This window comes from Quercus suber, unplaced genomic scaffold (genome assembly GCF_002906115.3).
Source record: "Quercus suber isolate HL8 unplaced genomic scaffold, Cork oak 2.0 scaffold_219, whole genome shotgun sequence".
NCBI lineage: Eukaryota > Viridiplantae > Streptophyta > Magnoliopsida > Fagales > Fagaceae > Quercus > Quercus suber.
Genome location: NW_027069677.1, coordinates 460184 through 476929, shown reverse-complemented (window position 1 = coordinate 476929; position 16746 = coordinate 460184). Strand labels below are relative to the sequence as shown.

The window sequence follows — 16746 nt, the reverse complement described above, 5'->3', positions numbered from 1 at the left end:
GCAGCCCCTACAAGGTCATAAGGGCGGTCCTTGTTAGGTGGGCGAAAACCCAGGATGGTAGTCTCAGAAGTGGTTAATAAAACCCTGCTTCCTGGATTGTTTTCAGCTATGTCCTTGGCAACTCTAAGGCCAGTGACACCACCATAACAACCTAGAAAATATAGCATGACGCGGCTAACATCAGTCCTTAGGCCAAGCTGACTAGCCAGGTAAAGATCACCTCCCGGTAAGCGTATTTCACTTGAAGAAACATAGACTATGTGAGTGATGTCTTGTGCTGGCCTTCCCCATTCCTTGATGCAAGCAAGGCTGGCTTCCAAGGCCATTTCCACCACTGCTGGGTTTGCGATTTCAAGCCTTTGCTTGATTGTTGGTGTGCCCTCAGTAGCCAGTTCAGGGTATTTGTCTAGGATCTCTTTGGACATCACTGTGTATCTTGTCTTCACAGTGGTAGTTTTGCCTAGCAAAAGAGAGATGCATAGTGAGTCCAGGGAATCAATGTGTAGAAAGACTTCCCATGGCTACTGATACAACAAAGGTTATATTTCCCAAAAGAGAATTGACAAAAAAAAAAATAATAATAATAATAAAATTGTGAAGATGTATTCATTAAAAACATTCGATTCTATGTAAAGATGATAAAATTAAGGTTAAATGGCATATTTGGTCATCAACCTTTTATCTTTGTTTCAAGCTCATTCTTATACTTTGATATGTTCCAAAAAGGCTCTTATTCCCATCCAACAGTTGAAAAATGCTAAGGTTACAAATAGAATTCATGAAACCAAAGTCACTTTGATAATGTGGAGCCTATAGCAAGGCATGAAACATTTTGTTTGTCATATAAGTGATAATAAAGTGAGAGGCAAGTGCCTTTCACTAAAAGTGACAGGTTACAAATTCGAGTCTGAGAATCAGTCTCTCTAATAAATTGGGAGTAAGACTGCCTATCATAACCTCTCTCAGATCTCATAAAAGTGAGAGTTTTGTACATTTGGTACGACATAGGTGGTGATAAATATGATTTTGAAATAATTTTAAAAAAAGAGGAACAAAAGTGAAGCATTTTAGAGTATGAAGACAAGTTTGAAACAAAGGTCAAAAGTTGAGTACCAAATATATAGTTTAATTAAAACTAAACGAGGACAATTTAGAGAGCAACAAATTGAATTTGGTCTAAAAAGGTTCCAAGCGCAAATCAAAGTAATAATATTTGCTTACACAGGCGCTCCAATTTCTCCTTAATGGACGAGTCTACACATTTTGTGTCACGAATGTAGCCCTCAACCAAGCAATCTTGAGGAACGAGTTGGCTAGGAAAGGCCTTGCCCAATGCAAGGACTGTTGCCTTTCCTGGAGTGGGAATACGTCTAGTTTGTGCAGAATGGTGGTTTGGGGTGCCATTGCCATTAGTTATTGACATCTTTTTAGTAGTTGTAGCAAGAAGATAGAATTTGATTTTGATATGAACTTAGGGAGACTTGTCAATCATATATAATGGGGAGATTGGGCTTGTTCTTGGAGAGAAGTTGGTACCAAGAGAGAATAGCATGAAGAGAGAGGAAATGATTACTTTATTGGGTTTGGTTATCTTTTGGGTTCCTGGGTTGGAAGTGTGAAGATTTATTAAGGTGACGATCTTTTTCTTTCTTGGTTTAAGTACTTGTCCTAATTCTAACTTACCATTCCTTTGTGCTGCTTCGTATGAAAGACTAAAGAAAAGAGTTGGATAGTCCATTTAACATGGGAACGAGAGAGAAGCTTTTCTTATTCTTTTCTCTTCAACCAGAAAACTCAAAGATAAAATAAAAAAGCATAAACCCATAGCACCAAAAACAATAGAAAATGCAAAAAATGAATTTTCTATTTTCATCCAGTTATTCTGGCTTTTGAAATCTTCCAAGCAATTAATTGTGGCAGTTTCAATTGACCCATAACCCGGGAAAAAAAAGGTCCCAAGTAGTGAATACAGTAACCTAGTTGATGACTATGAGAATAAACAATACCTGCTTTGCAATCACATTAACAAGTCAAAATAGCGCCAATTTGTCAAGAATAACAATTTCCCTGTCCCTAACCAGGGAAGACACGCATTGTCAATCTTCAATGTCTAGGTTGTGCTCAAGTATGAAGAACGAGTGTTGCTGACGAAATTTCCTCATCACAACAGTGAACCACTCAAAGAAGCATGGTAGCACAACAAACTAGCAACAGGAATTATTTAAAAAAAAAAAATTTCAGTGCCATCTGCCTTGACATATTTGTTTCGCCTTCGCTTGATTTAACTGCCAACAGCTAGAGACATAATTGGTCCACTTTTCCCTTATTTTTAAATCTAAAATTCCATTAGGGGGCTGGAAAGTGGAAACAAAGTAGCAAAGAAAGGATTATATGTAATGTTTTTCTTGAGATTATGTATCACAAAGTGCACATTTTTCACAAGCAAAACAGGAAAACGTATAACAGAACAACCCCTACATGAAAAGGTAGAGTGCAACTGGCAAGCGGATAAAAATCTTATTGTCATATACTGGTAGAGTAAACGCTGTTATTCCCTTTAATCTGCCACAACCACAATGAACACAATGCAATTCACATCCCTAAACAGATAAAAATCTTATTGTCATATTCTGGTAGAGGAAACAGTATTATTCCCTTAATCTTCCATAACTGCGACGAACACACTGCAATTCACATCCCGAAATGTAACACAAGTCACAAGATGTTCTTGGATTGATACCTGCAGTCTGCAGACATGAGTGGCAGAAATTAGATCAAGTTATGTGTGTTTGTGAGTGAGAATGGGTGATTGGGTGTATGTAAGAGAGAGACTAGACAATTTATTTTAAAAAATTAGTTCAAGTTATTTAAAAAAATTTATTGCATACAGTAAAAATTCTATGCCTCATATGACTAGACATCCATTGAAGAGACCAACGGATATACTCCAAGTGAGGCCCCAAATCATGTTACATGGACTGGAGCTTTTAATGAAATCATTTAGGAAGCAACATGTGGTTACAAATGTATGAACTAATTTGTTTATAAATATAAAAAATGATAGAGAAATACAGATATCTCCTCCAGATCAATACCCTTTACACATACATAAGGGCAGCTCTTAGAGGAGTAGCCCTTACGCAACAAGGTAGAAGTTCCTTTTTTGCTCATAATATTCTGGTCTTTTCTTTTATAGTGGAGTCACTTATTTTCCTTGGCTAACTAGTATTTGAATAAGGTTTAGTTAGCTTTTCCTTGCCTAGATTGAGCTAATGTTAATCCCTTTTCTCTCATGTTGATTGGAGTTATGTAGTTCAGTCTATAAAGGAAGGACAATTGATCGCACTTAGCGCAGAACAACCATAAGCTGGCTCTTTACTCCCTCAAGTGCTTCCAATTGTTTGATTTTTTTTTTCTTTTTCTTTTTTGTCAATGTTAGAAGGAACAACAGAGGAAAAGGCTGCCCCAGCCAACGAAATTGACTGAAATACATTCTTTCTTGGGGGACCATGCCCTCAGGAGAAACAAGAGATGATTGCCTCTCAATAGAATTCCTATTTGGGGGATATTGACCCATAGTAGAGGGGAGATATCCATATGTTTTTACAAAATCAATTAAAATTATAAATCTTAATTTTACCATCATAATTTAAAGGGCTTTCCCATACATGAAGACCAAAAGGAAAAAGCTAGGAGAATGGATTGAAAAGTACGCACTGTGGCCATAACTTGAACACAACATATGCTTATAAATGTGAGAATCCCACTCAAGAATTGAAAACAAGCACAGATATGAGTCATTCACTAAAAAAAAATGAAAGATATAGTCTACTTCCATATTTCGTATGTTTCAACAAGATGGCAAATGAACCAAATAAAGTTATCTATAATAAAGTGCAGCAAAAAAAAGAAAAGAAAAAAGAACAACACTAATGGTGATCCTGGGAACTCATTACCAGAATTTTTGAGATGCCGAAAATAACTCCCTTGAGAAGCAGTGTTTCAAAATGCAAATAGGAATAGGGATGTGGGGAATTTTTGCCTTCAATTTATAGTGATATAACAGCCAAAGTCATACACTTATGAAAATCATATCCAGACTTTATTCAGCATTTCCCTCTGCACAACAACAAATGGGCTGCAATTTTAGAAAAGAATAAAAATTCAAGCATGTACTATGCATAGTTTCAATGATAAAACAAAGCAAATTACCAAATCACTTCAATTCCTTGGAAATAATTATCCAAAAGTTGTCATGTGCTCAAACATTGAGCTTGGGCTCTCTCCACAGTCTTTCACCATCAACAATAAGCTAATCAAGGAGTCCTGATGTTTGAAGCTGACATTCCATGCAAGGCTTCCTGCCCTCTTCTGGTGCTCTTCTAGGTTTCCAACCTGTGAAATAGACTAAATAATTTTAAATAATCTTTCAGAGCAGCAACTTTTATGCTTTTAATGCTGTATGAATGCATTTTCAAGCCAGCAAATTTATAATAACTTTAACCAACACTAATCTTACAGGACAACTGAAAAAACGAGAATTAAACATAAAACACACGCACACTCGGGACTTACAGTTTTTGAGGTCTTGACTTCTCAGAGCTAGACTTTGGACTTGGAGCAGGTCTGTCCAAATGCCCGTGTTCTGGAATCCTCTTAGATACAAACCCAGCCTCCTGTGATCTTCCCCCAGCATCTAGGGCAGTCTTCAAATCATATAGGCAGGTCAAATTTTGATTTACTCCTTTCTCCACCATTTCATAGTACAAACCAAATGCTTCTGAGAGTTTATTCATTTTACAAAGGCCCAAAATCACTGTATTGCACATATCTGTGTCAATACTTTGATCCTTATCCAAGGCAAATAGCAACATTTCATGTGCATCTAACAGTTTTCGATTCTGGCAAAGGAAACCAACCAATTCTTCCATTTTAACTGAGTATCCATTCTCATAAATCAAGCCAACAATCTGAAATGCTTTATCTTTCAGCCCACTACCAAAAAGTAACCTTGTACATTTTGTTGAGAGATTTACATTTTGTCTAATTTTTTTCTCTAACATCAACATTATAGAACTGGCAGATTCGTGTGCACAGCCCATCTCCAGAAGTTCTGCAAATATGGAATGGAATGTTTCTGTTTTTGGGACATGAGAGCTTTTTAGCATCTTCTCTAGTGTCTGCTGGGCAAGAAGAGGCTTTCCTTTCTGCATGAAACCATCAATCAAGGATTCATAGATCTCAACATCGGGCACAAAATCTCTTCTTAACATCCAGACTAAGAGTTCATATCCAGCTTCATATGTACCTTCCCTACAATGTCCCATGATTAAGGTTTTGTATGATGGAGGGTCTTGTGTTCCCCTTTTCATTAGCTGCCGAAACACTCTCTCAGCCTTTTTAGTTTTCCCATTTCCACACAGATATTCAAACATAGGGTTATATGCAGCCACAAGAGGCTTACAACCAACAGCACTAAACAGGATTTCCTTCTCCGATAGCTCATCAAACAACTCCTCTGCCCTACCATAATCCCCAATCTGACACAAGCTACGTATTATAACACTATATGTAGCTGAATCTGATTGAACCTGCAACTCAGACATCTTATCAAACATTTTCAATGCTTCATCCAAATTTCCGGCACTGCAATGAGCATGAATTAATGTATTGAATGTACATGTATCGGGAGTAAATCCTCCACCTCCCTTCATTCCCTCCAAAATCTCTTTTATCTTATCCAGCTTCCCTGCCTCACAAAGCCCCTTAATTAGAGTATTATAAGTAACTACATTAGGTTTAAGCCCTTGACTACTCATCTCTTCAAGAACAACCAAGGCCTCATCGATCTCTTGTTTCATACAGTACCCTCTAATCAAAGTCGTATAAGTAACAACATTAGGATTCAAGTCCACACTTCTCTTACTCATACCCTTCACCACATTATGCGCGATACTAATCTTCCCTACCCTACACAGCCCATCAACAAGCGTGTTATACGTAACAACATCCGGTTCACATTTAAAACGTGACATTTCCTTAAAAAAATGAAACCCTTCATCAACCATTGTGTTCACACAAAAACCTCTAATCAAAATATTAAACGTGTAAGTATCCGGCGTAACACCATATGTAGTAAGCATTTCATCATACACACTCTTTGCCATATTAGTCCGACCCCGTTTAAGCAAAATTGACAAAAGACTATTGAATGAAACAACCGAAGGCGAAACCCCTAACGACTTCATTGTTGAAAACAGCTTTATAGACTCTTGGAACAACCCGGCTCGGCCATAGTTCCTAATTAAGCTATTGAAGAACCTGTCCTCGAGCTTAACCGCCCCATTAGACCGTTTATCAATGGAAAACAGGAAATTTCTTGCTACATTGAGATTTCTATGGCGACCCAAGATTTCTAACATCATGAAGTATGATTGGGCAGTGTGAGAGAAACCCATTTGCTGTACCCACTTGAAGAATTGAAAGGCTTTGGATGGGGTTGCGATGAGGCGGAGAACTTGGAGCACAATGGTTTTGGATAGCGAGTCAGAGAGTGAGGTTTCAAGGTCATTTGACCAGGGGTTGGAGTTAATGAGCCTAGCCATGGCTTTAGCCTTTTTCTTTTTGGGTTTGAGTTTAACACTCTGGTGGTTTGGTTCTTTGTTGTTGTTGTTGTTGTTGTTATCATTGTTCTCGTTGTGGGGATTGGTGTTTTGAGAGGAATACCACCTGGGTTTTGAAAATTAGTTAAGAAAAAGATACATATAGAAGTGTAAAATGGTGTGTGTTGGTTAGTGAGAAAATGAAGAAAGAGAAGAGAAAGTTACCTGGGAGTTGAATGAGGCTGAGAGTTAGAGTTGAAGAATTGCTTTCTTAAGAGTGTCAATGATCGACTTTGAGAATTGAGAATGGCGGCCATGACTTGAAAGTGCCCGAATTTTGCTTCATTACCTGGGAGTTGAGTGAGGCTTGAAATGAGCTTTGGTTTAGGATGGTCCGCTGGAGTAGGGAAGAGAAAGACATGGTTTGAATTGACCGTATTTTTTACATGATTTATTTTATTTTTTTATTTATAATTTTTATAAAAAAATAAAATGTATTTATCATTTAAAAAGTTATTACTTGAGGTAAAATGTATTATTTTGAATTTATCACTTATATCAATGGGGTTGAAAGTTGGAGTTCAAGAATTGCTTTCTAAAAAGTGTCAATGATTGACTTTGAATTGAGAATGGCGCCCATCACTTGAAAGTGTCGGAATTTTGCTTCATTACCTGCGAGTCGAGTGAGGCTTGAAATGAGCTTTGGTTTAGGATGGACCGCTAGAGTAGGGAAGGGAAAGTAGACATGGCAAAACGGGCGGGTCGGGTTAGGTTGGGTTTGGTTGACTCGTATTTTTTACTTGAATTTTTTTAATTTAAATTTTTATAAAAAAAAACATGTATTTGCCATTTAAAAAGTTATGCAACAAATTATTTGATGTAAAATGTATTATTTTGAATTTACCATTTATATCAAGAATGAACTTAGTTAAACTTATTAATACTTATTCAATAATTTTAAAATTATACAAATTCTAACATTGCTATCTAAAATAAAATAACACAAAAATAAGTAAAACAAATATACAAGTTTTATTTCTACACAATATCAACATTCCAAAATATAAAACAAAATTACAAATGATTTATTGGATAACTCATTTGATAAAGAATATAAAAACATATAAGAAATTTACAATCTTGAAAATTAATTTTATAGATTGGCACTCTATTTTAAATTGAGATATATATTAAAGTTTGATTACTTACTTATTTATACATGGTCTCTTTTATAAATATCATATCATTGTTAAGCAACACGTACTCTAGAAAATATCATAATTTATTTTGAAAAGTCGTTTATTTTGGACATAAATTGTTAAAAAATAGGTCTAAGCATTCATAATTTATGCTAATTTGATACTTTGACTTCACTATTTTCATACTTATGAATATTTCTCACACATGTCTACAATTTTAAATATATGTTTTTAATTCTACTGTAACCAGATTATCTTGGCATGTACTTTGCTATTTGATATCTAAAAATCTTTACACATTACAAAATGCTCATTTTTCAATTAATTTACATGCAGTTATGTAAATGTATCAATTGTTTCCTTAAAACTCACAACAAACAATTAAACCAATATTGTCTTAATTTTACTATTTTTTTACCAAAAAAAAAGTTTTGAAAAAATGGTTTGGGTTCAAGTTGGGTTGCGGGTTGGGTCGCATTGACTCGCAAAAAACACAGGTCGTGTCACGGGTCAACCTATTTATGCTTTGGGTAAAAAAAAAGGGGGTTTGGGTAGGCTATTTTTCGGGTCGGGTCGGGTTAGAAAATTCTGACCTGTTTTGCCATGTCTAGTTGAAGGAAAGTGGTGGTGACTAGCTTGATTTATCTATTTATTATCATTTTTTTTTTATGAATATGATTATGTGGATTGTGAATTGTGATTGAGAGTTGACTGAATTAAATTGAACACTGTAAAGGCCTTTTTTGTGTTGTGCGTTGGGCTGAGCTGCCTCCTGCGGTAATGGGCTCGAATGTTTCTGAGTAAGGAAGTTGAGACCGGTACAATTGTAACTTAACTTGGGCCGGCTTGTGTATAAACTATGCCTCGTCTGCCAGGAGTGTGTTTACGACAGACAGAGCTGTTTCAGATGAGTTACGGCAGGCAAAGCTATTTCAGATGAGTTACGGCAGACAGATATAATAATAACAACAAAACAGAGTACTTTGACTATTTAATGAAAAATGACCAAGTAATCCTTACTTATAAAACATAATCACAGTCATAACAATGTCTTCTACAAAGAAAGTAAAGGAGAAAGAGGATAATATGAATCAATCAAGAATGAGTATAAAATCAAGTTTAAGTTTGGTTCATAGAAGCAAAACCAAAGAGGGGAGAACGCCTTCTCTCAATACAAATAATCTCCCAGGAAAGATCTTGCCGTGAGGATTAATGGCTTGGAGGGAACCGGACCTGAATGGTTAATGCCCAGAAAGTATCTTTCTTATGTTTTGGAAGAGAGCAGGATTTAAAGGGGGAGAGAGGGAAATCGACCTACTAGTGCATGTCTATTGTGTTATCTTTTTTTTTCTTTTTCTTTTTTTTCCTGTTTTCTCTCTTATCTTTTTTCTTTCCCTTGTTTTTCCTTGTTTTCTTTCCCTTGTTTTTCCTTGTTTTCTTTTTTACTTTGTGATGCCCTCTGTTTTTTCCTTATTTTCTTTTTACTTTGTGATGCCCTCTGTTTTTCGATGATTTTTTGATCATTTTCTTAGGGCACGGCAAGGGTCTTCTTATAGGGCCTACTGTGACTAGATTTTACCACTTTGCCCTTTAACCACCTTTGTCTGGTCTGGGTGTACTTGCCGACCACCAAAGAGTTCGTCTGTGTGCCACTTACCCTTGCCAGATAAAGGCAGGTTTGTTTCATTTGTTAGTTCGCTGTGGCGCCCTTTCCTACCATGGTGTAAATGCTTTCTCTCTCTTTCCCTCATGGCATACACCTAACGGTTCCCCCTTCAACCTTGCCTCTTTTGGGGTGGTCTATCATCCCAGCAGGACGTACCTCCTAAAAGAGCTTGGGCAGGAGCCGCAGAATAGGTCTTTTCCCCTTTCCCCACCACCAAACCATACCCCCCATACCTCTTACCTTTGACCCATGACCCCACCACGTCCCATGTTGGCTGGGTACAGGCTAGTGGTGCATGGGCCTTGCGCATGCTTCCCTTTCATGTATGTCCAAAATCTGTCTGCTGCTCATGCGTTTGCCGTGGTCTAGAGCTTTGTTTGCACAGTCTACTAAATTTCTTCGTTCTTTCATGTGGGCTGTTTTAGAATTCACTGTTCCTTTAGGGACTGGGCTTCATTTTATATTAGGCTTCATGTTTCTTCCAGCCTACTTCTTGATTGCCATCATGTCCTACCATAGTATTTTGTCATTCTTATTGCAATGACTTGATCTTGCTGGGCCTCTTTTAGACCTGCCATTTACTCTCTTTCCCAAATGGCTTTGCATGGCCATGGGCTTTCTTACTTAGGGGCTCCTGTGTCCCTTTTGTTTTTCCTTGGGCATTCTTGGTCCATTTATTTGTTTTGGGCTTCCTCAGCCCTTTTCCTCACTTTGTATTCCCATGGGCTTTTACTTACTTCATGGGGTTTCCCCGGCCCAATTACTTCATACTCATCCTTGGGGTTTGTGGGCCTGCCAACAATCCCCTACTCTCTTTGCTTACATTACTTTGAGTCTACCGCGGCCCATTCTTACTTTTTCACATCATACACTGCCCATGAGTTTGTTATCCTCTCTCTCCGGGCCTTTTAAGCTTATTTGCTTCCTCAAGACCCATTTATTTATTTTATGGACTTGTGACCCATTATTTCTGCCGCTTGGGCTTATTGGTTTTATTCTATACTTGCCATTTCTATTTGCTGCCTGGATTGCTGGGTTGGACCTCCTTCCTTTTATTTGTGTTTTACAAAAATGACCCTCAACAAACACGTCATTAAATTATTGAATGAGAGGACCATTAAGCTGACATGGTCTTCTAAAAGCATTAGCATCCGGTATCTCCAAAATATCATATTTTACTATCTCAAAAGCTATTTTATCTATTATACCATACCATTTTACAACACATCCAACATCCTAAACCTTTTTTTTTTCAACTTTATTTAAATATAACTTTTATTCTTTTTTTACTATTTCTCTCTCTCTTTCTCTTAAGCAACCAACAACCACAACCAAGCAAAACACACACGCACACACAAACACACCAAGCAAAACACACACCATTGTCAATCAATCACCACCATAAATATGCCTATCACTACTGGAAAAGGATGATTTATGGTCGTGGAGACGAAATAGACTGCCAGAAAAAACCTAGCAACCCATCCATGCCTCATTGCCACATCCAGCCACTGTCACTGCTAGATCAATGCTGCCACCACCGCACCACAACACACAAAGCCTAGCAACCCATAGCCCCTTAAACTACCCACACATCACAACCCACCACCAGACCCATGCTAGAAAAATCACAACCTAGTAATTGGCGAGGTTGAGTAGCCCATCATCGGCGAGCTTGAGCAGCCCATCCTCGGAGGCGAGCTTGCGCACCTCTATCAAAGGACCACGTCGTTGAAACCACCAGATCCACGCCGCCACCAGATCCACGACCCACGCCAGAATATGCGCACCATCGTGAGAGAGGGATTTGAGAGAAAGAGAGAGGAGATGAGACAATGAAGAGAGAGAAAGAGGCAGATATGTTTAGGTGTTTGGATGACATGATTTGGATATTTGGATTTAGATTTGGGTGATTAAAATTCATATATCTTATAAGAATAATAAATAATTACTCTTCAACCTTTAAATAAAATAAATAACTAAAATTGCTTCTCAAAATAAATAAAATAAAAAACTAAAGTCCAAATTACATCCACTAATTTTGGATTAAATGTAAATTTTGTCTCTAATATATATTTATATATTTTAGGGTAAAATGCAAATTATATCCCTAAAGTTTGGGGTATTTGGATTTTACTCCTGAAATATGGGAGTATTTGGATCTTATACCCTAACGTTTCAGAACTTAGATTTTACCCCTAAATTTTAGGGGTGTTTGGATTTTGCTCCATGTTGAACTTGACCTAGTAATAATGTATGGGAGTTATTTGTGATATCCAGTCTACTAACCCGGTGATTTGGGTACATGGATTTGCGGTTTAGGGTGAGCTTGGTGGCAGTAAAGTGTTTACCCAGATCCGAAGTTGGTAGGCTTCTTTTACTTGAAACTCACCTGAGTTCAACTGTGGCCAGATAAATTTCCTTTTAATACTCTCATATTTAGGAAGGGTATGTTACAATCAAATCTCTAAGTGGAGGTTGATACAATTTCCACATAAGTTCATATTTCCAATTTTCTTTGGAGGAATTGAAACAATGATTTGGATAAAGTTACTTCATTGGATAAAACTACTTCCCTGCTTACATACTTTAATTACTTTAGATCATTTTATTTTTTCATCAAATCTTGTTGTTCCTTCTGACATTTTCCCAAAAGATTGGATTATTGATAGTGGTGCCACTGACCACATGGTTCACTCTATTTCCTTACTCACAAAAATAACCTTAGTTATCCATATATCTGTCAAACTTCCTAATGGTGAATCAGTTTTGGTTACTCACATTGGCCAAGTTCAGCTTTCTTCTGATTTAACACTTGATAATATTTTGTGTATACCTTCATTTTCTTTTAATCTCATCATTTTTCCGTCTCATTGATTAGCTAGTTTGATACGCAACATTTCTCTCTTAATCGCTGAAGGATGATTTAGGGTATACCTTTATCCCTTTATCCCTTTATCCCCTCTTATTCCCACTCACATCTCTCTCATCTGATTTCTTTTTCGCTTTTCTTGTTTTCTCTTCTGCCATGGTTGACACTCACTCCCTTCCCTCACTACAAACATATAGCCATCTCTATCACTTTCCTCACTACAAACATATAGTCATCTCTATCACTTTGGCTTTGCTATACAAGTCTAAGCTATTTTTAAACTCTTGGTCATATGCATTTTCTATAGCTTCCGACCTCATCAATAGGTTACCTTCATTAGTTTTACAATTTAAAACCCCTTAGAAAAAACTTTATTCCACTTCTCAATTACTAAAGATTTTGAAAAGTCCAAAAGAAAGGTTCTGTCCAGCCACACTGTCTTCCTTGCATTGTTGCAGAGATTTATCAAATACCTATCATTACTTGCTACAAAAAGTCTTTGATAACCTAGGTTTCTTTAAGGCCATCAAAAGTGCTTCCTGAGCAGCTTGGTGTTGTGTCTTTCCCCCACTGCTTGATCCTCCTTTGAATATAATTGACCCATCCAAGCTCCTAGCTTCAACAACAAAGCCACTCCTTCTGGAACTTTTGTTCTTGGTAGCCGCCACCTTTATCAGAAGTTGCTAGTTCTGCCTGCACTCCATTGTTCTATTCTTGGTTCTTTGAATATGTTTGTACCTCTGACATTGGTTAAAAACCTCCTTGTACGTGCAAATAAGAGATTGTGAGGTAAGAATTACTTCTATAGGATTAGGAGTTTTCCCATTATGAAAACCAAATTCCTATGGGTCCAGATTGTCCACAGGATAGTGAAAATTGATTGAAGAGAACTTTGTTTCATCTGATTTGGAATATTCGTTGCAATGATGTGATTGAGGATCCATTAATTATTTTATAGAAGCATGGTTCAGCTCCGTAGTTCTGATGCCAAATGATGATCCATACTAGACAGTTCTAGCAAAAAGGCACTGAAGAAAGAGGTGAGGCATTGTTTCCTCATCTTCTTCACACATTAGGCATCTGTTGGATGTCTGAATGCCTCTTCTGTTCAGGTTTGTCAACACAGATAAACTTTCATGCAATAATTTCCAGATAAAAGTAATAATTTTCATAGGCAGCTTCACTTTCCAAATAACTTTCCAGGCAAATTTTGGGACCTCCTTTGTGATGTGGGTTGTTCTTGTGGGTGAATTCTGGACTTGTTGAATTTGGCTACATTGTACTCCCTTGAAGCAGAGTACTTCCATATGAGTTTATTTGGGTTTCCTTTAGTTTTAGCTATAGGAATTTTGCTGATTTCTACGCAAGTGTTATGGTCATATAATCTCCTAAGAAGGTCCCAATTCCATGTTTTTGTGCTAGGATGAATGAGATTTGCCACTGTGCCACTGAGAAGATACTGTGCCACTGAGAAGATTGTGCTCTCTTAGGATTTGATCTGGGGTATTAACTCAATTACTGAATGTCATCCCAAAAACTTCATTCCACTTCTCCAATACTGGATTTGGGATGTGCATGTTATCCTTTCCTTCGACCTTATACAAAGGATAAACTTTAGCCTAGATCCATGGAGTGTATTTTTTCTTGGCTACCTTCCTTTATTATTCAAAACACATCTTTGTTTGGATAATTCCACGAATAAAATTAACATCTCCTACTTCACTCCATTGGTTATGATGAGAAAACCTCTTATTTGACATTAAATCTCCTACTTCACTCCATTGGTTATGATGAGAAAACCTCATATTTGACATTAAAAAAGGCATCTTAAGGATGCTTTATTGCCCAAGTTTGGTATCGTGGAGCTGCTAGTTGCTTTACTATCCAAGTTTGGTATTGTTGAAACTGCTAGTCACTTGGATGACAAAGTGTCAAGTTTTTGCGCAATTTGCAGTGTATTTATTATTAGTTTCGTCTAATATTTCAATAAATTTTCTAGTAAAAAATTGTAATAAAGTAATTTTTTGACAAAATAAAAGACAATAAGTACTCTATTGTTTTAATCATCTACTATACATGTGTTTACAAATTTGAAAATTGCATGATATAGTGATTGATATATGTATAGGCATATTTCATGCCTACTCAAGAATGCAAATATTGTTTTGGTTAAATAAAAAATGCAAATATCTTTCAATTATTTTTTTACTAAATTCGTCCCAGTTTGTTTATCCTCTATTCCATTTTGGGATGTCTCAAAATATTGTCCTGTTTCTAAAAATAAAAATTATTAGTTTACTAATATTCTTATTATATCCCTACTTTATTTTCAAAACTATTTGAAAAGAAAACTAACTAATATTTAAAAAAATCAATTTAATTGTGGCACCTTTTTAGATGTCTCATTAAGAATAACTCTTTTTTAAAAAGCTAATAAATTTATTTAAGGGTAGTTTTGTAAACTTATACATTTTTATAAGGCAAATAAGACAATAAATGATGTTTCCTTAAAAAGTTTAACTTTTGAAACAGGACAAAAAAATTGGGATGGAGGGAGTACATTATTGATTGTGTCATTAAATTTTTTTTTTTCCTCTTTTGTTGGACTTTGTTTCAACTGTTGGAAAACCAACTAAATTTGAGCAAGAGGAATTCACAAATGGTTATTTTTTTTAATTTTTTTATTTATTTATGGCTTTTGGTTAATTGTTGTCAAAACAACTAAACATGAGAAACAATATCACATTCTAAATCTATCATTATTATTACAAATAAAAACAGTTTCTCATATAAAATTTATAAAAATAATGATATAAATTCCTTCAATATAAATCATTGATGCACAACTATCGAGAATTAATATATGCATTATTCCATTGGCTAATTTAAAGGCTAATACTTTGATATAATTAAATACAAACTTTGTTGAGGTCGAAGCCTTAATAATAATAAAATCTTAATGAATATATCACGTGGAAAGACCTCATGCTCTTCCATATGAAATATATATATATTTATTTATATATTCTAATTATTGGATGTGTCCTACTAGATTTGAAGAAATGGTGCTCCCCCAAGCGAATTTATCAAGGATATAGTTGGTTGAAACTGACTTTGTGCAGTAAGTAATTTTCAAATTGGGTGCCTATATTTGTGAAAAAATCTTGGGTGAGACGTGTGCCCGTCTCACAAGATAACATCTCCTATATTTGTTATTCTACTTGGAATGAAATTAGAGTCAAACATGAAGAAGCACTATGGTGGAAATTAGACTGGCATAATTCTTCCATTCCTGAGCATGCATTCATTTAGGGGTGACAATTCATGTTCACGTGTTGGGTTTGTATCATGTCAACTCATGAGTATCCGACTATATGAGTCACACTAACCTGACATGTTTATTAAACGGGTTAAAATTCCTCAACCCTAACACGATCAATTTATTAAACAGGTAAGTCGTGTCGATCTATTTATCAGATTTTATCAAAATAAAAAAAAAATTTATAAAAAAAGGAGAAAATAAATATTTTTAATATAAAATTTCGAACTAACGAGTAACCGCATCACAAATAATCATTCAAAACAAAAGCATATCTCAATATCACAAATAATCAATCACAATATATTAAAGAAAATAAACCATAACAATTAATAAGTTTATATACCTAGGGTTTAAGGGGTATATTAGTAAACTGTTATTTAATTAAACGGGTCAAATGGATCTAACGAGTTTCATGGGTTGAACACTAACTCAACTCATTTATTAAATGAGTCAGTCGTGTCAATCTGAATATGACACGAACCTATTAAGTCTCAACCCATAACCTGCTAATTTCGTGTCGTGTCGAGTAGGGTTTATAGGTCGTGTCCAATTTTGCCACCTCTACATTCATTTTTGGTTTGCTATTTTAAGTGGGCTATCAACTTCGGGAAAGGCTCTTGAAATGTGGTTATGTTGTTGATGTGTTGTAGAAGCACAATTGAGACTTGTGTGTGTGTGTGTTTTTTTTTTTTTTAAATTTATTTTTTATTGTCCTTTTACTTATAGGATCTGGTCTCAGATTGGCTCCTCTTGGTCAGAATGTCTCTAAATTGGACCTTAGAAGCTTGAAGATTGGAGGATTTAGAGCTATGGTATTTAAGCAAATGTGGGTTGCTGCAGTACTATATCACATACTAGAGTATATAGAAGCAGCAATATACTATCAGAGGAAGCTGTAGTTAGACAAATCAAGAATTTGTAAAGCGACTGTAAAGCAATGCTAAACATCCTATGTAACAAGGTTCTGTATATCTTATTTGGAATGATAAAATTTAGATACAGTACCTTAGGACAAAATTGCTTTTTGCCCCTTTCTGAAAAAAAATCCAGCATTTTGCCCTCTTTCTCAAACTAATTAGGGAAAT

At 35.9% G+C, this 16746-nt stretch overlaps 2 protein-coding genes across 3 annotated transcripts in view; both read right to left on the bottom strand.

Moving 5' to 3' along the window:
* Positions 1–1423, bottom strand: part of LOC136070223 (type III polyketide synthase A-like) — a 12819-nt gene extending 11396 nt beyond the window's left edge. The window contains exons 1-2 of the mRNA XM_065779842.1: positions 1222–1423; positions 3–460 (exon numbers count right to left, since the gene is read on the bottom strand). Of these exons, the coding sequence (XP_065635914.1) occupies positions 3–460; positions 1222–1423 (660 nt within the window). The remainder of the gene's footprint in view (positions 1–2; positions 461–1221) is intronic.
* Positions 1424–2387: 964 nt separating this feature from the next.
* Positions 2388–6996, bottom strand: LOC112025310 (pentatricopeptide repeat-containing protein At1g02060, chloroplastic). 2 transcript variants are annotated; one of them, XM_065779877.1, is made up of 5 exons: positions 6828–6996; positions 4576–6729; positions 4213–4407; positions 3957–4119; positions 2388–2747 (listed from the first exon to the last, which is right to left on the bottom strand). In XM_065779877.1, exons 1-3 carry the CDS (start codon positions 6917–6919, stop codon positions 4383–4385), a joined length of 2271 nt encoding a protein of 756 aa, XP_065635949.1. In that variant the 5' UTR covers positions 6920–6996; the 3' UTR covers positions 2388–2747; positions 3957–4119; positions 4213–4382. The 2 variants fall into 2 exon arrangements, with proteins under 2 accessions (XP_065635949.1, XP_065635950.1); XM_065779878.1 differs by having other exon boundaries at positions 4213–4395.
* Positions 6997–16746: the final 9750 nt, after the last annotated feature.

Excerpts from the sequence above, each read along its gene's own strand:
- LOC112025310 (XM_065779877.1), bottom strand. The coding sequence starts at position 6,919 with ATGGCCGCCATTCTCAATTCTCAAAGTCGATCATTGACACTCTTAAGA. Across the intron at positions 6,730-6,827 it reads CAGCCTCATTCAACTCCCAG|GTGGTATTCCTCTCAAAACA; the intron begins GTAACTTTCTCT and ends TTCAAAACCCAG. Across the intron at positions 4,408-4,575 it reads AAGTCAAGACCTCAAAAACT|TCTATTTCACAGGTTGGAAA; the intron begins GTAAGTCCCGAG and ends AAAATTATTTAG.